The 24,081-nt window shown below is 38.4% G+C and overlaps 1 protein-coding gene across 2 annotated transcripts in view; it reads right to left on the reverse strand.

Moving 5' to 3' along the window:
- Window positions 1-24,081, reverse strand: part of CERT1 (ceramide transporter 1) — an 81,032-nt gene that overhangs the window by 45,162 nt on the left and 11,789 nt on the right. For both annotated transcript variants that reach the window (XM_055790599.1, XM_055790598.1), the window contains exon 3: window positions 11,711-11,827. In XM_055790599.1, the coding sequence (XP_055646574.1) occupies window positions 11,711-11,827 (117 nt within the window). The remainder of the gene's footprint in view (window positions 1-11,710; window positions 11,828-24,081) is intronic.

A 24,081-nucleotide genomic window follows, 5' to 3' on the forward strand; every position in this document is an offset into this window, starting at 1 on the left:
CCAGCATCATAATGTACATCAGGGCAAGTAGTTCTTACCAGCTGAACAGCCTCAGCTGAACTTCCTTGTTGAAATCCGCAATTTTAAGGTAATACCCAAATCTCCACAAATTATTTCAGATTACTGGGGGGAAGAAAGATGCACCTGCCTTTATTCCCCCCCCGCCCAACATTTTCTGATGCCTGTGTTTGTACCAATCAATGTAGGACATTTAAATACTAGCAGTTAAATATTAACCCTTTCTTCATTCCTTCTTGTTTAAAATACATATGCTCAAAACACCAGAATTTTGATTCCCCTGCAGTAAGACCACTCACCCAGATAACACTAAAGTGATAGCAAATGCATATTTGCAAGTATTATCTATTTTCAGAGAGAGGAAAGGATCTTGTTGTTGTCCTACAGCAGAAATTACATTAGAAGAGTTACCTTATGAGTTTCCAATAATAGCAAGTGGATATTGAATTAAAAAAAGATGACGACCCAAAGTCTTGTCGTTCTGTTTTTAAAAGAATACCCCTAGCTAACAGAGTCACATTAGCTCCTGCAGCTATTCTGTTTTTCAGGAGAGGCACATGGTGGTGAAGTGTGCATGCATGTCTTGTGTCTCTCAAAAGAGCCAGGAATTTACCACTGTTGAATGCTACTGAATACGTACCATTGCTACTTGTGCACACCACCCAGGCAGCTAAGCAGTATTTACTCCCTATGGCTAAGGTGTGAGTCTGGTCTGTTAAAATCAACTCAGTGCATTTCACTGTAATGAAAGATCACCAAAGAAAACCCACCCCTTTCAAAGTCATTTTTGAAAGAAAAAAGACTGCCTTTGGTATATGGAGGCATACAGAGTATCCAAGATTTTCCTGTTAAACTGATAATGCACAGTACTGTTTGAGCTGATGAGTAACAAACAGCACGTAGATCTATTTGGCAAGCGTCAACTGTTCAACCACTCACCACTTCCACATTGCAGCTTTGTACTTTGCTCTTGATACCAAAAGCTTACCCTGATTTGAAGGGGCATTTACCACCAAACTAAAGCTTGACACGTGTCTCTCTCAATGAACAACCCTGTTTTCAGGGAGACCATGCAAAAACATGTTGCCATTGCCACAGAAAGCTGTGTCTCATTCCGCCAGCTACAAACACTGGCATTCCCCTTCTTTCTATTAAATGAAAGCGTACACTATCGAAATGATCTACCACAGTTGTTTTCAAAGTGAATTGATAACACCTTTGAGTTTACTACTAGAAACCCACCTGTTTACTGAATGATGAATGATGTACTACTTATCTATAGGATGTACTTATGTTGATCTAAAAGTTGGGAAACATCCAAGGACCCTTATTGCTAACATGACAGTTGTACTAATTGCTAAGTCCTTGCATCTGTCATCTTTAAAAAGGCTATCTGGTCCTAAGTTCCTGTTGTTTATACAACGTGGCAAAGACAAGGACTTAAATCATGGTCACTAGTTTGGTGAGATATGTAAATGAGTTCCTGGAAAATTAATGAATATGTATGAGTTGCCTGTTTAAAGAGGGGACTCAAAACCCCCCTCAGTGTGCATGACTTCGGTGGAGCGATCCCCCATGCACCCAGTGCTGCCAAATAAAGATAACCTCCGCTCACTCAAATACTGGTGACTGATTCTTTAAATCACTACAGCAGTAAGACTGGTTATTTACTGCACAGCCAGCTGCATGTTGACTCCGGTAGCTTAGTTCCAGTCACCATAAGACTCAGCATTATTAGACCTGACACCAAGTTTACTTTAGCCATGTACATCACCCCTTATTAAATAGCATTACAAAAATATTGACCAACATACTCTTTAACAGCTTACCAGTAGTGTCACAAGCCTTCCATATTGTCTGATACTCATTTAGCACTTTTCAAAGTGTTTCACATGGTATTACACCCATAAGACAATGCTCTGCTAATCTGCATTTTTGCCAGAAATGTTCAGGCATTTTTAGATATTTCAGAACACACCAGTTAACCAGTCTGACTATACAGGGATCCAAAAGTTACTTGAACCTTTATGTGCATGTGAATGTTCAGTCAATTAATATCTTTAGCTTATTAAAGGGAAAGATGAGAGTAAACCATCTCAAGTTCACCGTCTTTTAGGGGTACAGGTTTGAGAACCTTGAGAGGTTCAAGACCTCTACTAAGATTATGAGGACTACCTGTTAATGCTCTGACTAGATGGAGAAGAACACTTTTTAATTAGGAACATACGGCAGTCAGTGACCACAGCTTTCATGGATACAAAGACTTAAGTTTATCTTAAGTGCACACATGTATACAGCTTCAGATAAGCAGTCCAACAGAGTAACAAACAATATCAGCTATCGATCAAGATAGTGCTAAATGATCTAGCCTTTCTTCACCCCGCTAGTCTCCATACTTCAGAAAGTACAAGTAGCACAATCACTTAAGAAACTGAACCTAACCCAAGTAGCACAAAGAATTATTTCTGGAAAGAAACCAGAACCCAAGACAGAGCTGGGAAGACTGAAGCTGACAGAGCAGTAACAACTTAACACTTATGTACACTGAAGAGAAATAAGGCTTACTTGGTTATAGGAAATACTGTACTGCACAATTATAGGACAGGTAACAATCTGCAGATACTCCTAGCAACTAATCAGATTTAATAGTTCAAACTGAATAAATAAAAAAGTCATGGTGTTGCAAAACAGGGTAGTCGACAAGACCCATAAAATACTCTTATATTCTATACAACATCTGTAGGATCCTCTGTAGGAATACTGACTCCAATTTTGGTGCTGTACATCAAAAAAAGATGAGGGCTCAGTCTGGAAGAGAGCCATACAAAGTATCAGAGATTTGTAAAATGCATCCACATGAACAACAATTTATGAACAGGCAGCTGTTACATTTAACAGTAAGAGAGAAGAATTCTTACGTGTTGCAAAGCTGAAGACAATAATGTCCTCTCCAGATTAAGACTGTTCTATAAAGGAATACTCAGCTTTGCTGAAGATGGCAAGAAGAAATCCCTCAAACAGCAGAAAAAGGCTAAAATGTTCCACAACCTTTTAACTGCTAACAAGACTTAGCAGTTCAACTTATAATGAAACATGGCATCTAGTAAGGATGACTTCAGTTTGTATTAGGGGAAGAATTAGGATGAAATTTATGACTCTTCCTTCAAGAGGGCCCTTTCGTTTATTTCTCCTTCCTTATTTCAGATGTCACTGAAGAACAAAAAGAAAAAGGCAGTATTCAAAGGATCACTGAACTTGAAAAGCTAGACAAGGTGCTTGGACCTGAGACAGCTACATTGTTCTGTGTATATCCCACTTCAGTCTGATATTCAGGCCAAAATTAAAAGTAAATAAGCTTATTACTGCAGAGTTCAGAAGACTATGCCTGCACTCATTTTCTTGTTTAGTTATCAGGGAGTACTTTTGCAAACACTTCAAATTCAGCTTTGAATGAACATACCAAATGTGAATACACAAGAACCTAAGTTAGGTATTTTATGTCAACATGCAACAGTAACATAAGAGCAACAGGAGTACATCCAAGTTCCTGCATGAGCTTGAGCAACGGTTCATGGCTTTCTAGTTTCAAACTAGTATACGATGTTTTTGCAACACCTTTAAGCAGGTGTCTCTACCACTCACCAGCTACCTGCCTACACATTTAAGTCTGTTAAACAGGTAACAACCTTTTACAGCTTAACACAGATCTGAGTGCTGTACTCTAGCCTCCACTCAGGCAAGCTGCGCTGCTGCAAATGAATGCCTTGTAATGCCACAGTGAGAGTGGGCCACCAGGTTCTGGAGTGACATGCAGTATCACAGAAACTAACAGGGTATTTTATACAATCCAATCTGTCAGCACCAAACAAAAATTTAGACTTTGTTGATGTTCAGTTGTCTGATGCTCTGCAGCACAAGGCAACCCAAATCAATTTCATAGGGAACAATAGCTGACAACAAGTCTAAGAAAGAAACTTGGGTTCCAACACTCAGGCCAGCAATATTAACAGCGGAAAAAGGAGGCTGCATCATCACTCTTACAATCCTCACTATGAACTTAATAAAACCAAATTTAAATAACATTTACCTACTGTCATACCTCCTGTGCTTTCCTTTGTCTGCCTATTGCCTCCACTTAAGCTAGTCTTATTTGTGAATGGGTATGGAGGGGAAGTACGGGCAGAGGAACAGGTGTTAGGATAAAAGGTCAAAAAAATGAACAGACTGGGGAGCCACATTCTTTTTCCTTTTCAGACCTCACCCACTGCTGCTGAGGAAGCACGCAATTTAAAAATCACACATTACTGAAACACCTAAACTCCAGGACAGGAAGTTGATTGAGAAATGTCAACAGACACTATTCCTGTTGCTCCCTCCTGTATGGTATGTCTGAAATTGCACTATTTGAAAGCTCTAATTTTACAATAATCAGCAAGATTGTATTTACAACTAGCATTCACTCATCAACATTAGAACAGATAGCATTTGCTAGAAATTACTTGACATGCCTAACTCAGCAACACAGTAAACTGGCACAAAAAACATTTATAAAGGTCATAAAACATCAATGCAGACTTCTGAAGACCACTTGCACAATGCTTCATCATGCACTTAAACGTAGCCTACATAAACATCCCAACTACTAATTTCAGTGGCTCCATAAAAATATCCCAGCAAATAGGAAAATCAAGTTCAATGTACAAAGCTATTTAACAATGGGACAAACTAGAAACTGAGACATACAATTTGTTTGTTACATCAGTATGCTGAATCAAAAGGTTTCCATAACATCTCTACTCCACATATATTTTCCTATTCATTCTGAATTATCTTACTAATACTGGTTTCAGTCCAGACATACAATAGATTTGGAGCAATTTATTTGCATGTCTTTATTGGCCTTGTCAGTAAATTAGTTCAATCCTAGGGGAGGATTACAAAGCTACGGGAAAGGAGAAAACTACTGACTTCACAGAACGTTATAGCCCTTCTCACAATTGCTGAAAGCCTGTGGACAAGTAGTAGTAGCACCCTTCTGTACTCTCCTGTTGATAACCAGAACTCTGTTTTTCACAAAATAAAACTCTGATAGTGGTTTCTGACCCAATTAACCGGTCAGAAAACTTTTGTTATGGCATCCATTGCTAATAAAATAGTAGTATGAGAAAGTTACGTCCATCAGCATTTTTCAATGTTTCCTTAGCACAGGTACCTAAAAAACATCTCATAGATCAATATTTACATACAGTATTCAAAGAAAAGCTTGACTTAAAGTATTGTTAATGTGAAATTTCCTAAGACAAATATTAGGTTGAAGGAATGGGTAGATGCACTTCAGTCTCAGTCTGAAGGTGAAGTATCCCAATTACAGAACAAAACACAGGGAACGGAGATACTCTGGGTGCTTATCACCTAAAGTTTAAAGTGAAATTTAAGGTTTCCTCCGAGTTTGAAAAAAGTTACTCCTGCATAACCTCTTATACTTCAGTTCGTAAGAGAAGTAACACAAAGACAGAAGGCCAACTTGAATTTTAAGAAATACTTCAACATAGTACTGCAATATTTTAACAGATGCTCTTCATCCTGTTTACCCAGAAGCTGATTTGTATAACCAGATTTAGAACTGGAATAACTAGAACAGTTTGAGGGAGGTCCTTTAAGAGGACTCTGTGGGTATTCAAGATGCTTCTCAAGTGCACAACAATATGGTACTATGTAGCCATTGGGAGTTTTGCTTTTCTGTGTTGTTGCATTCATGTTAGACTAGCAAAAGCCCAACTCTACTCCTTTTCCTCTCCTCAGACACCTACCTGGCTGCCCCTTCTGCTTCAACATCACAGTTACTGTTAGCACTAAAATTTTCCAATGCCTAACAGCACATTCAGTAACTCCTTTAGAACAGTACATCAAGAGAAAACACAACATGTAGATGACCTTCAGGGTGAAATTAATGACTCTTAGTACTTTGTACATAAGGTAACTGTCAACTTTTTTAGGTTATGTGGTACCCCTTCCCCACATTTCATGAGGTTAACAAGCATTTTTTGAAAGTTTCAAGCTCACAGTGGTTTTTCTTTTGTTCCCCCCCACCAACAGTAATCTAAAGCGCCCTTATTAACTACAATCAAAAATAAGCTGTTGAAAGTTTCCTCTGCAGTTTTCTAAGTGAATCTATGAACTAGGATCCACACTCAGAAAACAATTGTCTCAAAACTAAGTGTTGTGATTCTAGTTTACTTGTTTGGCAACTTACCAATGTTTAATAAACAAAGTGAACCAACTGTTTTAATACTTACAGCTAAATTTGACTTCACCAGATTGCCAAATCCAGCATTTTGGTTTTTCAGGATCTTAACTAGATCTGTACTTAAATGCAAAAAACTGGGATGTGAAGTGTCTGAGTTTGACAACTGATAAAATATACTAAAATTTGTTTCTTAAATTAAGAATTTCACAAAATTAGAATAATTTATAAGCTAAACTATCTTTGATACCTGAGGCTGCCACGCCCCCTTCTCCCAGCTATCTGGGGGAAAAAATTGCTAGAAAAATAGATGTGCCACTGTTCCTAATGTTTTTATATAACCCTATTCTAAGTAGCTGATTTGTCCTTTCCCAGAGTCTGATCAACAGTAAAAACAATGTAATCACTCCTTCAAGGCAGCCACTTGATGCCTTTCACAGGCTTTGAAATTCATGCCTCCTGCTCTAAGAGCTTGTATCTAGAGGATATACAAACATGTTGTACACTATCACTTCAAAAATGAAACAAAGCCTACCTACTTCTTACATGCCAAACTTGTTCGTTATCTAGACATCCCTGTGGAGAATGACCTTTTCCAGTTTGACACACTGAGGACAGGTATTGTAAGAAGTTCAGCAAGACTTAAAACAGTATTTCGGTTTGATAAAAAAAAATTTTGAAAATCCAAGACTTAAACCACTGTCAGTTTATTTTGCTGAAGGGTCACAAAGTCAATGAACACATGCAGAAACTGTGTGGAAAAAATTAAAACCAAGATAGAACAAAATGGGACACAAGCTGATCCAGAGTTTCTCTTGAAACATTAATTTCTCAACCAATTCTCAACATGTTTTCAACTCAGGTGTTAGATTAACATTGCAAGAAATCAATATCTGGCCTTCAGGAGTTCAAATTTCCTCAAAATAAATTCAATCATCCAGATGGTTTTCACAGCAAACAGCAATTCACTCCCCTCAGTTACATACCTTGTAAGTTAACATACTGACTCTACCAGAGAAAAGGGTAAAGAATGAAAACTTTTGGATAAGTTTAATGTGTAAAGAAACACTTTCCACTTCAGTGAAAAAGTAAATCTTGTTTATTCATATACATGGCACACTTTCATTTTTTTTGTTAGAGCTATATGCTGCAGAAGTCCACTTTCTCTATACGTAAACCCAGACATTTTCTTCACAGTACAGAACTAACTATATGTAAGCCCGTTTCTCTAATCTCGTTAAAAATTCCACACCATTTTCAAACCATGGTACAGACATGGAGTAAGTATTTCAATTTATTATTTAAGGGAACAGCTTTTCAAAAGCATCGGTACCTTGCTACCCATGCACCATCAATGTTTTTACACCGGAGAAGTGTAGAAACTTAATCTGGTCTTGAGTTCTTCAGCAATATATACTGCCATTAGATCCGTCTAAGAAAAGGTCATCAGCCATCCTAGACCTGACTATCTCCTAGGGTAGGAGAACAGAGAAGCTTCCCAACACAACTTTACAACCAGGTGTTTTACAGATAAATATCTGCTTAGTGTATTTAATGACATATTTAAGCAGAAGAAAGGACTCCTAGTTAGACGTGAATTATTTCCTCATTTGCCCCACTGACAGTCTTATTGCTGTTCTAGAGTTTTCCCACTTTCATTTCAGTGAGGTTAATAAGCATTTTAGAAGCTGTACTTGAAACATTTAATTTAGTAAGCATTCAGGAACCTCAATAGAAGAGAAGGCTAATGCAATGACTAAAAAAGCAGCAGCAAATTCTAGCAGGTTTTATGCTTGAACACTGTATGTTTTACATTTCTTGGCTACCAGCTACTCATTGGTGTTGCTAAGCAGAAAGTTTTTCTAACTCTTCTCATATTATACTCAGATTTAATATCGAATTCATTAAATCACTGTTTTCTCTGTTCAGAGCACAATGAAAGCCACAGTTTCAGTCCATCTTTCATACTCTAAAGATAAACAACCTTGTGACATGCTACAGTAAGTCTCACAAACATATTTTTGTCAGCAAACAGCTTAAGCAGCCTATCAGAGCTACCAACCCAGTAAGCAACAAAGAGCTTCAAAAACAAAAAAGTACTTCATATAGCAGTAGACCCAAGTTAATCATAATGACTGCTTAGTAAGACCAAATAATTTCCTCTTTCAATTTTATTCAAATTATTATGTGTCAGTTCAAGAACCTAGTTCTCAAAGGAAAAGAATTTTTATCTGGTGACAACAGCTTGTCAAGGAACTTTTGCTTGAGTTCTGGAAACCTGACCAGGAAAGTTCCTTCAGGAAATTTCAGAGTAAACAGACAAATCCAAACTTTTCAGTGAAATTGGATATTTTGCCTCAAAACCTCATCTTCTGCTCTTATTCAAGTGTTTAGATATAAAACTTCCACACAGGCTGAAAAAATCTAAAGGATGGGTGAAAAGTTAGCTAAAAGTAAGGATCACTGAAGTGTGGTGTTCATGCAAATTCAACTGAAAAATGGGATTAACTTCCCGACTCCAAGAAAACCTATTTTTCAGATCCTATTGATGTTATTAAGCAGCAATACATTTTTCCTACAAATACATAGATTTTGTATAATATAAGTTGTACAGAATATAGTATATACCACTTGATTTGGAAAATATAGAAAGACATTTGAAGATACATTATTTAAGAAACATTAACTGTAACCAGACTGAAAACTGGGTTTTGACATTTCTGTTTTATGGCTAATTACATCAAACACCTATTTATGTGCACACAGCACTTTTCCAAGGCTTCTGGCGATAACTCCTACGTATTTTAGTCAGAACAGTTAGAAGGAACAGCTGCACCTACAACCTGCAATATTCATCACAGAAAGCCGCTACTGTATTAAGAAAACAACAGAATATTGCACTGGAAAAAAGTGCTAGTAACCAATAGTTTTCTGAGATTTAATGACATACTTTTAACTTGAGTCCAACCTATTGTTACAAGACTGCATTACTTTTGGCTCTTCTTGACTCATCTTGTCTTGATCATGGTATTTAGTTGCATACTACAAAGAGAATGCTTTTAAGTAATGTATTGCTTTAACATATTAAATGGTTTGATGGTTTATTCAGAAGTGAGGTGCCATAATATTTCCCTCTAAGAATGGAAACTGCTATTTGTCTTGAACACTGTAAACACTACAGAGTAAAAATGACAGAGTACACAATGACTACACAACAAACTAGAAAATGTCAAATAGCCATGAAACTACAAACTATACATACTGAAAAAGCCAGATTCAGAACAGCCAAGTCCACTGTTATTACATTAGGACAGCAAGATGTAAACTGAACTATTTCTTGTCAGTTCAGAATATACAGAAATATTTTTATTTCCATTTCCTGCTTGTAGACATACTTTTCCTCAGAGTATGTAACACTGCAGAACATAACTGACTTTAAGCAATAAGCAGAATGATAATGCTAATTAAATAATGAAAAAAGCACTCATTACCCTTTTCCTGATACTAACTCTAAGTGAATACTGAAAAAATTGGGTAGTGGAATTATCCAAGAAACCTCTCATTCCACTCCTTTCAACATCAAGACAGATCTGGCACAATTATTATTATTTTTTAAAAACCACCAAATTCCTGAAGTTTAAACCTGTTCCAAACTAAAGTCAAAGGAAGCTTTTTTTTTTTTAAGTGGAAAACTGCATAATTAATCAGGCATCTTCACAAAGAGAGGTTACTTTTGGAATGCTAGAACTTATGCCTCTCAACGCTCATTAATCTGAAAAGGAGATCGAATAAGATGCCTTTAGTTTACCAGTAATAACACACAGAAAAAGAAGATACCTCACAAGAGAGGCAGGGAGAGGCAGTAATGCAGGATAAGAAAATTCAGTGTTGACAAATACAAGATTTTTTTTTTTTGTAAGTGACAAAAACAATTCCAAGTTTACAAGTACAATGGCAATCTATTACCACGCAGTACTTCCAATTATAAATAGGCAGTTCCATAAAACTGTCAGCTCAGAATTCAGCAACAGTTAAGGACAGCCTTAAAACAGGGAAAGGAACAGCATGAAAAAGACTTGCCTTTGAGGTTGTGCAGAGCAGAGTTTATGACAGGATTTGGGTTTTCTTCCTCGTTCATTCCTGCGTGGTAGCATGCAATGACTTAGCCCCCATTTCTGCATATCTGGACTTCAGGTTAAGTTCTGCATTTCAACAGCTAAATCATTCACCAAACCTAGTCTGAATTTTAGCCCAGGGTTATCAAGTTCCATGTCCCCACAACCCTATACCTGAAGACCCCTGTGCTTGTAAAACAGTTGTTGCCAGCTCCATGGATGTGTAATCCAGCAACTTGTTCATTGTATCCTCTTGAGACATTTCTCTCAGGTATTGCAATAGCAAGAAATTACAGTGGTTTTGTCTTAAAAATACTCCATGGTTAACTTTGTATTTTCTCACTAGACTACAGAAAAGAATCCTGGTTTTGCAACTCAGTTTTGTTTTAATGTTACCTCTGCATCAAAACTAAGGCAAAATGCCAAGCTAGAAAATGGTTTAATACCCTAATTGAGATTTCTTTTCACAGCACCATTATCAAAAGGCAGCACTTTAAATTTAAGAGCTTGTACTGCTTATTCTAAGAAATGCCCAATAAAAGTTAAAACTTCCTAATTATGCATAAAACTTATGTAAGCAGTATGTCAAGAAACTCACGGTAAAAATACATACATAGGCAACTAATTTAGTTCGTATTCCTGTAACACCTGTATAACCCAGATGCAGAAGTTGCATTGTGCCAGGTGTTGTAGTTAAACACCTTGAAGCAGTGTCTATCTTGTATCTGAAAACATAGTGGGTATTTTGTGCACTACATACTTTTAAAAATATCTGACCTTAGAGCCCTTTAGGTGAAATGAAAATAACTGAGTTCATTGCAAGACATAAGGAATAGATCAGCAAAACAAACAAAATGCTGATGAAGAGTAGGGCCTTAAAAGACAAGGAGACAAAAGCCAGTAATTAGATACTGTAAAAGCAGCTAAATGATGAAAAGAGAAGCCTAAAACCAGAATGATAACCTAGGAGAACTGACTCTAAGACTAACAAATTTAACACCTAGGAAAGATAAGAAACAACTCAATAATGAGGGAAGATGGAAAAAACCTAAGAAGTCACTCAAACATAACGCAAGCTTTTCCTTTCTCAAGCTTGGGAGCTTCAGAAAGGTTCTCAGATGTTAGCTCCCAGTTCTCTAAACTCTCATCTATGAAGAACAAGCAAATCAACTTCTTTAAAACATTTAACATACAGCTTCAATCTTGCAGCTTCTACCTGCCATAAATACCTGGAATATTTTAATGACTGTACAGGGAAGCTTACAACTCTCAGCAAGCACCACCAGATCTAATGAGGGAGTGAGAAAGAATATCAGAATAAAACAAAACATACCTTGTGTTGTTCTATTGCATCTATCCACTGTTGTCTGTGGTCTGGGTCCTGAGCTCGGAGGTACCAAACACTATCGTTTACACTAATATCAAATCTGCATTCGTCAAAGTCATGGGGCTGTGACAGAAAAGAGTGTAAGAGTAGCTAAAATTAGCAACATAATCAGCAACACCTCACAGAACATTCTAACAATCTAAAACACTGCAATTAGATAATCTGGTCTATATTGCCTTGAATTCATCCTAGATTCTAAATGAGGGGTCCTCAAACTACAGCCCATGGGCCAGATACGGCCCCCCAGGGTCCTCAATCCGGCCCCCGGTATTTACAGACCCTCCCCCCCCCCCCCCCCCCCCCCCGCCGGGGGTTGGGGGGGAAACCAAGCAGCCGCAGATGGCTGCCTGCCACTGCATCCGTGCGCCGGCCCCCTGGTTAAACAGTTTGAGGACCCCTGGTCTAACTGCTGGTTTATGTGGCTGTCTCAAATAATGAACATACACTCTTATGAAAAATGCCTGTCTTCTGAAATAGAAATACCTGTTTAACATATTATTAAATAAAATTGTCACAAAAATGTTCCACACAACACTGACCAAAACTTCATATTTTGAAACCAATCCTTTAGCAATGTAACTATGAGACACAGCCAGGAAAATACACCTATGTTTTTTTGGTTTTTTGGTTTTTTTTTTTTTTTATTTCACAGCAGGAAAAAAAGTTACTGCTATCAATATTGATTTTACGAGGAAGAAATACATACATTGTAGCAAAAAGCATCAGGACAGAACCATACACGCAGACTACAGCAAAATGACAAGGAAAAGTAGGGACTAAAGGAAGCTGTGGTACCCACTGCCTCAAGTGTTTTCCCTACATAAGGCAGAATTGCCAGAAATTAGGAGCAAAATTCCAGCACTCCCACCCACCCTGCACCAAACCCTTCAAAAACATTCTTAAACATAACACAGATATACCTGAATACCTTTTCCAATTTTAATATGAAGAAAAATTATATACACAAATAACCATAGGAAGCCAACAGGCTCTAAGGTTAAGGCAAATTACATGATCTGAAGGACCTCAAATATTGATTCCAGATGTTATAGATAAGTCTACACATGTCAGTATTATCCTTCACAATGCAAGAACCACTCTGAATACACTCATCTTGCAGACAACTAAAGCACCATGTATCACTTATAAAACACTTCACAAAAGAAAACCTGAAAATAAGTCTCATTTTGACAGGCACAATGGTCCAGTGTCAGTGAAAATTATTTTCAAAGCATCTAGAAATCTGAAGTTACTTACACATAACACACTCTTTCTTGTTTAAATATACTAAGGAAGAAGAAAAGCACAACGGAAGTCAAACTACCCAATAAAAAATGAGCAAGGAAATTTAACAAAGTACATGAATATTCACCTTTTTTTAAAAGCTTCACATATTCGGTCAAGCATCTAGACCTAAGTTCAATTTAAAGAAATTTAAATCTCCCATAGAAAAAAAACCCCAACAGACAAAACTGAGTCAAACAACTGCAGCTACTAATAACTTAGTACCTGACCATCTCAACTTAAATTCAAACAACTCTCAGAAGTGGTTCTATGCACTACTTTGTCTTCACTGAACTACAGAGCAGAGGTATGGAAGAAGGGACATGTGGTGACTTGACCCTGGTTTGATGCTAGGTGCCCACCAAATTTGCTCTCACTTCCCTTCTCAGCTGGACAGGGGAGAGAAAATTTAACAAAAAGCTCATGGGTCAAGATGAGGACTGGGAGATAGCATTCACCAATTACCATCACAGGTAAAACAGGCTCATCTTGGGGAAATTAATTTACTTTACTGCCAGTCTAGGTCAGAGTAAGATGATGAGAAATAAAAACAAAACTAAAGGCACCTCCCACCCACCCCTTTCTCCCCAGGCTCAGCTTCACCCTCTATTCTCTCTACATCCTCCTCCTGAGCAGTGCAAGGGGCAGGGAAGGGGGGTTGTGGTCAGTTCGCCCTGCGTTTCTTCTGCCACTCCTTCTGCCTCACATTCATCCCCTGCTCCAGCGTCAGGTCCCTCTTAAAGGAGACAGACCCCCCATGAACTCTTCCAACATGGGTCCTTCCCACAGGTTGCAGTTCTTCATGAACTGCTCCAGCATGAGTCCTCTGCAGGGTCACAGATCATGCCAGCAAACCTGCATTCCTCTCTCCATCAGTCCATAGGTCAATCCAGGAGCCTGCTCCAGCAAGGGCTTCCCACAGGCTCACAGCCTCCTTCGGGCAGATCCACCTTCTCTGGCATGGGGCCCTCCACATCTCCAGGGCGCTATCTCCTTCACTGTGGGTCTCCAAGGGGGAATCTGTTTCACCATGGTCTTCAGCATGAGCTGCAGGGGAATCTCCGCTCCAACACCTGGAGCCCCTCCTCCCCCTCCTTCTTCACTGACTTTGGTGTCTGCAGCATTGTTGTTCTCACATATTCTCACTCTTCTCTCCCAGCTGCTGTTGCACAGCAGTTTTTACTCTTTCTTCAGTATGTTATCACAGAGGTGCTACCATCATCACTGATTAGCTCAGCTTTGGCCACCAGTGGGTCCAGACAGAACTAGCACTGTCAAATACAGGGGCAGCTTGTAGCATCTTTTCACACAAGCCACCTCTGTATCCCCCCTGCTACCAAAACCTTGTCATGTAAAGCCAGTACAGGAGATCAGGTCTTCTAGTCCAGGCCCCTCTTCTTCAAACTGCATTTGCTACATTATTATTACTATGAGAAAGACATTTGTCTGTTCTAGGGTAGTTTATCTGTTCTAGTAGTATCTAGAACAGCTTATATGCCTGTTCCCAGCCACTCACCTGCCAGGCCTTCCTTTAGCCACATGGTGGGGGACATGCATCTATGACAATGGAAGATTCTCTCCAAAAACAACCCAAAAGGCAGGTGTGCAACAGCTATCAAAGCTTTTCCTAACATGATAGCATTTCTCATCTCAATCCCCCCCCTCCCTCTGAAGCCCTTTAGGACGAGTTGAAAGCAGTTACATGCTATGCAGCTAGAAAGACTTGTTAAAACCAATCTTAAACACCTGCAGTAGTGCTGTTTCCATACACAACTTATTCCAGTGCACAAGCATCCATGCTTGTTTTTCACCCCTGCATCTTTAACTAAGAAGATTAAAAATCTTCTAATGTGATTTAAGACCATCACCTCTCTGCCCTTTTCAAAGGCAGGTTTATGTATTCCTTTTCTTTGCACAGCAAGTTTTAATGTTTAGAAATCTACGCCTTGCTGCTAAGACAGGGAAGGGAAATGTTTTCCTTGAGGTCTAGCTAAAACCTTTAAACACTTTTCTGGGTCATTCACTGCATACACTTCTGCATTACCTGTAGTTAAAGAAACTAGGCCGTATAAAAAACAGGCCTAGGGTTTTACTTAGCTCATTGTGTAGTTCCATGTTACAAAGAAGCCAGCTGATCAGGTGGTCCAGTTAGACAAGCTGCTTGAAGATGAACAAATCTTGTGTCACCTGACTAAGTTCCTTGTTAGTGCATATTTTTTAACAGACATGTTACCTATTTACCATCTTACAGTACTTAACTGCCCATTTTCCATATTTTTTGGCAACTGAAATCAGACCCATTTTTCTCCCCCTTTTCCCTTTTTTTTTTTAAGACAGGTCACACCATAATAATACAATAATTATTTATTTAAAAAATTAAAAGGAAATATGTAAATTTCTATGATGAAAAAGAAAATTTGAAAAACAGAGGATATTGATCCTTGCAAACAGTTAACCAGGCATGGCCTTGGGAGAAGGAACAGACACCATAAATACCTTGTTACTACTTAGCTTGATGTAAGCTAAAGGATAACCGAACGGTTAACAAGACCAAACAGAAAATTACTTGAACCATGTGAACTATCATAATTTGCTTGGGAGTGGATGTTTTATTATGCTAAAAAAGCCTACTCCCCACAGAATATGCATGATAAAAAGAAAAAATACTGTACCTTTAAATGGAGACGAGGCTTGCAAGAACCAATAAGAATTAGTTATTAAAAAATAACTAAACCTAATTATAAACATTTGTTCAAAGTGTATAAAATGCTTTACTATGTGTTAAGAGGTGTGCTAGCTTTGTGGATTTACTACCTAGCACCCAGGTCTGCACAGACATGCAATAAATAAGTACCTTGACTGTGTGTGGATTGGCTCTTCCACACTAGGTGAATAACCCAGACTGGGCTAACAACAAGAATGCTGAATTAACTGAAAATGAAAGCCAAGTTCCCTAATACACATTCTACCAAGAGCAAATAACACTCCTGAATCACATGTGACCTGTTCTTTCCTTAACACAGAATAAGTCAAGTTACTGTTGAATAACCCTCTTCTCAACCAGGAATGACTTCACATTTCATCTTCATTGATAGCTTGGTAGACTGAAGTATGTAACTTTTTGGTATCGTTACATTTTCCTCCCTACTGAGCTGTGAACAAACTTCCTTGATTTCTCCCTTGGTATAAATGCTTTTACCCTTTTCTGTAGCTGCATCTAAGAGTCCACAAAGCATCATTCACCACTTCTCAGGGGGGTCCTTTACTCTTCCAACATCCTCTTCAGACTACTTACACTTGCTGGAAGTTTTTCCCTTTCTCTTCACTTTCTTCCTGTTGATCCCTACACATTCCATTGATATCTCCTGTTTTGCTTAGGTTCCCTGTTTCTAGTCTAGTGTTGACTTTCCTCCTTATGCTTAGAAGCGATTATAAAACAGTACAGTTCTTAGTCAACTGCCTGACAAGACACTGGAGGGTGAATAGCGATTTTTGCCTGTAACAAGCTATAGATAGACCTGTGCTGAAGCCAGGATATGTCCTACTGCCCTTTCTCAAGGAAGATAAGGCAATAAAGAGGAATGTTTTAGTCATGCAGAGAAGCAGGAATCAAGTAGCAGTTCACCATCTACTCTCAGGACCTGAAATTGGGGAACTTCAGCTGCTTTTTCCAAACACCCCCACCCCACAGCAGCCTCAAGCAGCACACACATGAATTCAGAGGGCACTGGGGAACAAAACCCAGGCTGACACAATACCAAGTAGGAGCACAAGAAAACCTTTATAGCATTTTAAAAGCTGAGCTGGGCAGACTTTAACAGTCTGTGGCAGAGGCAGTCTGTGTGTGTATCAAGGCCTCCTTCTAGAGCCAAAATTAAAAAACCAAAAAATATCCCGAACAGCCAAGTCATAATTCCATGCAAGAATACTCTGCAAGAAATAGGCCTCCAGCATCTCTGAACACCCTTTCTGCATGCCTCCTAAGCTTTCTTCTGAGGGAAGCAGCTGCAGAGAAATAAAGGCAATTGCCAGTATTCAAGTGTCCCCGATCTTTCTGTACAAAACCAATTGATACTACCTCTTAAATTCTAAACAAGCAAGAACAGTTTACATGAAGAAACATTTACTTGGCTACAGTTACTGAGGAAGTCCATAGGCAGCTCTGGTCTCATGAGTCATAGCTGACTACTGCCACAAAGTCCTTCCTGCTATACAGCTCACAAGACCAAGGTACTCACAGAACAAGCTTCAGAACAGCATCTGCTTGAAAAATACTGGTTCAAGTGCTTAAGTCAAATCAGACAGAGAAGTGTGTTTTTATATACTTCATAACCTTTGAGAGTACCCCATGTGGAAAAATAAATACCTGAACAAAGAAACTTTTGCTTGCTTTCTCACTACTCTTATACTGTTCCTCCTTTTCCCTACAGAAGCAAACCAGAGCAGTTCATGGTAGATCCAGCTCAAGTTTGCACATCACAACTCTCAGAAGTGTCCTTGTGCTGCTATTCCCACTGCAGAGCTAAAAGTTATCTACAGTGAATTTATTTTAAAGTTTCAAAGGTTTTCATATTAAGAAAATATCAAGGGCGGCACTAGGACACAAGACCAATGACAGAGGCCTACAGAAAATGAGAACTACCATCCTTCAGTCCTCAGACACGAATGTCACTAGCATAAACGTGACAGAGGCTGTTAGCTAGCCTAGCTCCACAGTTCTCAGTTATTAACTGAACAATACCATATACTGCTACGAAGGTAACTGCTCTTTACAAATACATGGTAGTAACATATTAACTGAGTGAAGACAAACATTGAACTTTAACTAATCCAGCAGTATAAAGCTATTTATTCATGAAGCTTCGACATAGCAGTTTTATGTTACTTTTGTGATACCAGTAAGTATTTTTTCACAGAAGATTAAGAAAAATTTAGTGTAGCTGCACAATGATTTTGCCTATGGCTAAATGTGAAAACCTGTTCAGCTACCGAAAATAATCCCTGAATTTCTAAATTCCAGCTGTATTTAAGCCAGATTCCAGTAAACCTCTAATGCTAATTCTCATTCATCCTGCTAGAGCACTACATTTACTTTTCTGCCATAAAATCTTGTAACAATTAGATCATAAAAGTAATTTTACAATGAAGGCAAATAATTAAGTACTACCTGGTTTATTCCCTCTAATAAAACTATTGCAAAATTGTGAGTAATCATTGCTTTGGAAAAGGCTTTTTGTGAAGTGATGCATTTTGGTTTACTTAATTAGGTAAATTCTTTTAAGAGAAAAAGCTTGAATGATCTGAATTCCTCTGATGATTAGTTAGCTTTCAGTCATTAGTGAAGACTTTAGTAATAGCTTTAAGTTAAAACATGAAACCTGACATTTCTTCCTCTTACTGCAGCTCAAAAGTTTACAGAACTTCTCATTCTCTTCTCTAGGTAGGCTTGATGATGGTGTCAGTCAAAAGGCACTTAACTGAAAACTGAGAAAATTAATTTTTTATAATCAAACTGAAAGTTTTTTCTTAGAAAATGGTCTAAACTTACATGCCTTAGATCAGAATATCTAAAGCTATAAAAAAAGTAATTCTCAGCTTTTAAAAAAAATGCCCTATATAAACAAAACTGACTTAATATAAGACTATTTTTCCTACATAAATGCAAGTGTTTTGTATATATTCCACTGATGTAAATGCTCTAACCCATTGTTACAGATTTTCCTTTTTTTTTCCCCCTCAATTAGGATGTGTGTAAAGACAAGCCACCAAAATCACTTTTCCACTCAGAATACAAGTTGCTGCATTCTGCCCTTTGCTTCATCTGATGGGACAGTACCAGAATACCACTTTGCAAGTCTGATGTTTATCTGCAAGAGTCTTCACATTCACATGCTTGAAAAATATTTTAAAGGCAGCAGTCTCCACCAATTGCAACCTCTTACAAAAGTGGACACGAAAAGTTTTATCCTGGAAAACAACAGACAAGCCAGGCTACCGTAACCAATGTTTGCCAGCTCAGAGTTGAATACAGTATCTTTTCGCACATGAATAGTTTCACTTTCCTACAACACAAGGTACAATTTATCCACTGGTTTGTGGATTAGTGTTTCCACCATCCCCATGGAATTCAGGAAAAAATGTCCATTCTGCACCACTCTGCAACTTCCTGAAATTCTCCAGTTACACAGCACCTGAACAAACTACCTCTTCCCTCCACAACGAAAATGTTCCAAGCAGTTACCACATAACAAAATCTACAGATCTGCCTGTATGTTCTCATAGGTCATTCAACAGGTTCTGGACCTGGATGTATTCATGCAAATGCCCAAAAAATCCCTCTATCCTCTCCAGTTCCCAGCAGGAAATCCAGAAGATCGTTCCAGGACAATATGTACAGGACAAAAAAGGATAGAGGTGCACAAACTATCCTCAGAATATGCTAAATTGCATCTATAACATCGTATTACTTTTAAAACAAACAGAAGTTCAAGAGAGGACTGTGTTCACACACAAGCAAGCAAACCGCCTCAAAACAGGAAGCAGCCAACTGGAAAAAGGGAGAGATGTGTATTTCCTATTTTAGAAAGTAATGGACAAAACCACCATCACATATTAAACAGAAGGTGTAATATCTTACATTATGTGCTACAGAAATACAATACTAAGGACCTTAAAAAGTAGCTTACCTGATGCAACAGAAAAAGGGGAAGCCAGTGAAAAGAATGTAACGTTAACAGGTAAAAACAAAATAAAATTAAAAAACCCTCTTCATTTTCAGTAAGCTAAGAAAAACATTACATTTATTGAGAAGTGACATTAACAGTGTGCATTTTGACTGTGGGAGCAAATAAAGAACCTCCCTGACGACAGGAAGGGAAAGTTATATGACATTTTTCTATATGTACTTACGTTGAGGTGCTAAGAACCCCCCAAAGTTTACTTAAGATTTGTGCTGTACAGTTGAAGGAATTAATTTTCAAAGTACAGACAATTACTTCATTTCATCTCCCATGTAAAACCAGCTTGGAATTGGCAAAGGCTGTGATTTTTCAGCTAGGAAAAAAGCAAGTGAAAAACCTCAGCCAAGTTTCAAAAAGTGCACATCTTAAAATAATTTTTCTGAAGCATTTAATCCACAACAGATCCAAACTGCAGAGAAGTTATGTCCCCTCCCTACAAAATTCAAAATAGCTGAAAACATGCTAATGTAAGAAAAAACATTGAATGGAACAGATAGTAAAATAAAGTACCACAGATTATTGTAAAGTTGTATTCCTGTGAATAGTACTTAAAATCAAAGGAAAACTCCTCAATCAGCTGAATCAACGCATGTGTGTTTTACCAATGACTACTACATTTGGCTAAAAATTTAATCACATACAATAGGTCTAAAAACATGTCTTCTGTGCCCTATTGAATACTACAGAGAAGTATTTAGTCAGGTTAGTGTATTTCTTTCTGGAGTCACTGGTCATTTTTTAGAATACTGCCTGAACACTGGCACTCCAAATAGTCTGTTCCTCCTTGTACTCTTCCATGACATTATTTACTCTGAATGGGCATCATCACTATATTTTCCGTTAGAGATTTCTTCCCTTCCCAGAGTTTGAGTACATGCAGCATTCTGTTCCCTCAACTTTTGAGAGAATCCTTGTCCCTTCCTACCCTTTCAAACACATACATTAATCACAAGCTATGTCTATAATGACTCTCTAGATGAATGTGGTAGCTTAACCCTGACTGGCTGCCAGACTCCCCATTCAGTCAATCTCCCTCCTCAGCTGTACAAGGGGAGAAAAGATGAAAAATTCATGGGTCCAGATAGACAGGGAGATCACTTACCTACTGCCATCATGGGCAAAACAGACTTGACTTGCTGAAAATTAATTTAATTCATTGCCAGTTAGAGTTGGATGGTGAGAAACACAGACAAAACTAAAAACACAGGCATAGATGGATAGGGAATGAGGGCTGCACTTAGTTTGTAACGCAGACTCCTCTGCTCCTTCCTTAGATGCTTCCACTTCTCCAGCATGGATCTTCTCCATGGACTGCAGCATCCTTCAGGGTAAACCTGCTCCAGTGTGTATCTCCACAGGCTGCAGCCTCATTCAGGACATATCCAGCTGCTATGGTAGAGTCCTCCACAGTCTGCAGGGTGGACATCTGGTCTGGTGTGGTCCACCTCCACAGGCTGCAGAAAAATGTCTGCTGTGCAGCACTCTCCTCCACAGGCTGCACAGGATCTCTGCTCCACACATGAAGCACCTTCTCCCTGCTCCTCCTGCTCTCACTTCAGCACTTGCAGGGCTGTTTCTCAAATTTTTTGTCACTTCTCTCTTTCCCACACACTGCTGAGCAGCATTTTTACCCTTTAACTATGTTTACCTCAAGATGCCGTCATGGTGGCTGAGGGGCTCAGCTGTGCCCTTGTGTCCTGTTGCAGGTCTGCTGAAGCCAGCTGAAACCATGTCCAGTGCAGGGCAATCTGGCCTCTCCTCACAGAGGCCTCCCAGCAGCCCCCACCCAGTATAATTATAAAATTATAGAAGTCCATCAAGATCCTTTTATCTCTACTTTTTAAGACTCTTGGCTTTAAAAGTATAAACATTAAAGTTACTAGTCTCATTAATTTTGCAAGTGTTTTTTTGGATACCATTAGCTAATCTAGATCTAACTCTCATGGTGAAGCAACTTGAACAATTAAATATAACACTTTCTCTATAATACATGTTAATAGAAATGTATGACAACCAAAGAGATGTTGCAAGTTCTAATTCACTTTATTTGTAATACTTCCCACCCACCCCACAAAACCCAAGTAGATCCACAAACCTGGGTAATTAGGATCTGCCAAAATTCACAAGACAAGACAAAATTTTGGTTTGTTTTTCATGAGTTCCATTCCCAGGCAAAACATGATAGAAACATTGGATTAGGAAGCACTGCCTTCCCTTGCTGTTACTCTTAAACAAGAAGAACCTACTTTTTAGTTACATCAGCTGGCTGTGGTGGTGTTTGTTTCTTTTACAGGCTATGGGAAAATACTGCAAACAAGCAAGTAAGCAAGACAGCTTTATGCTTACTGAAACAGTGATGACCTTTTTAGGTAGCAAAACATCTGACAATTAGTTTGCTCATTACTACACTAAAAAGAAAACTCTCTCATAATGCTACATTTACACATGTAGAAAAATCTTATCAAGAAAAGCCTATTAGATATTTTATAATCTTTGGTACTACACAAATATTTCACCTCAGGCCTTGAGTTAGGATATTTGCTTTTCAAAATGCCTTTCAGCACTGCTTTGTCTTTTAAATAATAAGCTTCCTTTTCCAAAACCTAGCTAAAATAGATGCCTACTGCACCCATGAAAGCAGAAGCATTTAAGTGGAATTTAATATTAGCTTGTTAGTATGCTATGCAAACTTTAAAACTAGCTTAGTTTAATCAATTGCAAAGAAGCTCTCTCAGAGAATCACCTTTTTAGGTCTGGAACAAGCATATGTTGTATGTGTAACTTTAGCACTAAAACCACATTTAAAATTTGAAACCTACAGCTCTCAAGAGCAAACCTGGCAGTCTTTTTTTGCACCTCGGCAGAGAGGTTCACATGCTGGAGTGATTGTATAAAAATAATGTTCAGATTCTTCTGGGAGGAATATTATCCTACAGTCTTAGAGTACCCAATCTGTTAATATTTTATCCAATTATTTCCCTGTTAATGTGGAATTACTACGTAGTATCAAGTCATGCTGTATTGTTTTATACATAAACACACCTCTGATACATGCTATTCCCAACTGCTTACTGAAAAACAGAGGACTTGTAATAGCAAGATCTAGAGAATAATGAGTGTGCACTTGAAACACCAGCTAGACTTGGTCAAAGACATGGGAACAGCACTGTCTCACTAGAAGAAATCAGAGCAAGACAGAAATAGTTGTAAAAGAGCATGTGCACACAGTCATTGCCTAAAGTCATCTTCTAGTGGCTGTGGATACCCTATGTAAGACCTTGATAGATTAGTGACGCAATATTAGCAGATTTAGATATGCACCCCAAGAAATCAGGATGTAACTAGTGAGCCTGTCCTATCTGAGCCCAGCCTGAAGAATCCTAAACTTCACTGAAGTTGTAACAACTTGCCTTTAGAGCTAACTATCCGTTAATGACCCCAGGATATGGGATACTGAAATAGAAGCGTATGTTTTGTCACTTTGGTGGGAACCAAACTGGAAAACTGAGCCCCCTACAAAAAAATTTATATGATGCTTCTCAGGTATCCATTGGGAGCAAAAGATTTGCATTATCCACCAACATCAGCATGCAACAGGACAAGGCACCTGCTGCAGCCTAGGAAAGTAACACCTCCCCAGCATCAGACCACATGTAGTTCAGGGCCAGAAGCCTCTATTTTATAAAAGATGGCTATAAAAAATCCTAAGTTGGGGGTGGGGTGGTTGGCAGAACGAGATGCTTACTTCAGTTCTGTCCCTGTCCTGTCCACCTCCCCCCACCCCTTACTGAAGAGCTTTTCAGTCATGTTACCTTGACCTTAGCAACTAGGACCATCAGGAACAGATACCAGGCTAGCGCAGTACTGCATGCTTACAGCTAATTTAGCATATAAGTCAGATATAAGACTGACTGCCTTGAATACATAATGATAATGGTTAAGTGTGTAAGAACTGATGTACAGTGATAATTAAAAATGTGTAAGAATTAAGCACAAGGCACATTGCTAATGAATGTCAGCCTAAAAGCTTTCATTCTAAAGTTTGAAATTGACCTATCAGTCTAAACTCTCCCATCACAGCTACCTCCAATTCCATGATAAATAGTTCTATTTGTGTACATATCTATGTATGCACACATATAGTTGTGAAAGAGCTTAAAAAAAAAGAGCAACTTTCTTCCTTAGAAGAGAGCAACTTAAAAAGCTTTAGGAATATATTAGACACTAGTAAGAATACAATCTGGGTTAAGTGCCTGTAGACATAGGGTAGCAAATTCTGTTCCAACTGGTGCT

The sequence above is a fragment of the Falco peregrinus genome, chromosome Z (genome assembly GCF_023634155.1).
Source record: "Falco peregrinus isolate bFalPer1 chromosome Z, bFalPer1.pri, whole genome shotgun sequence".
Lineage (NCBI taxonomy): Eukaryota > Metazoa > Chordata > Aves > Falconiformes > Falconidae > Falco > Falco peregrinus.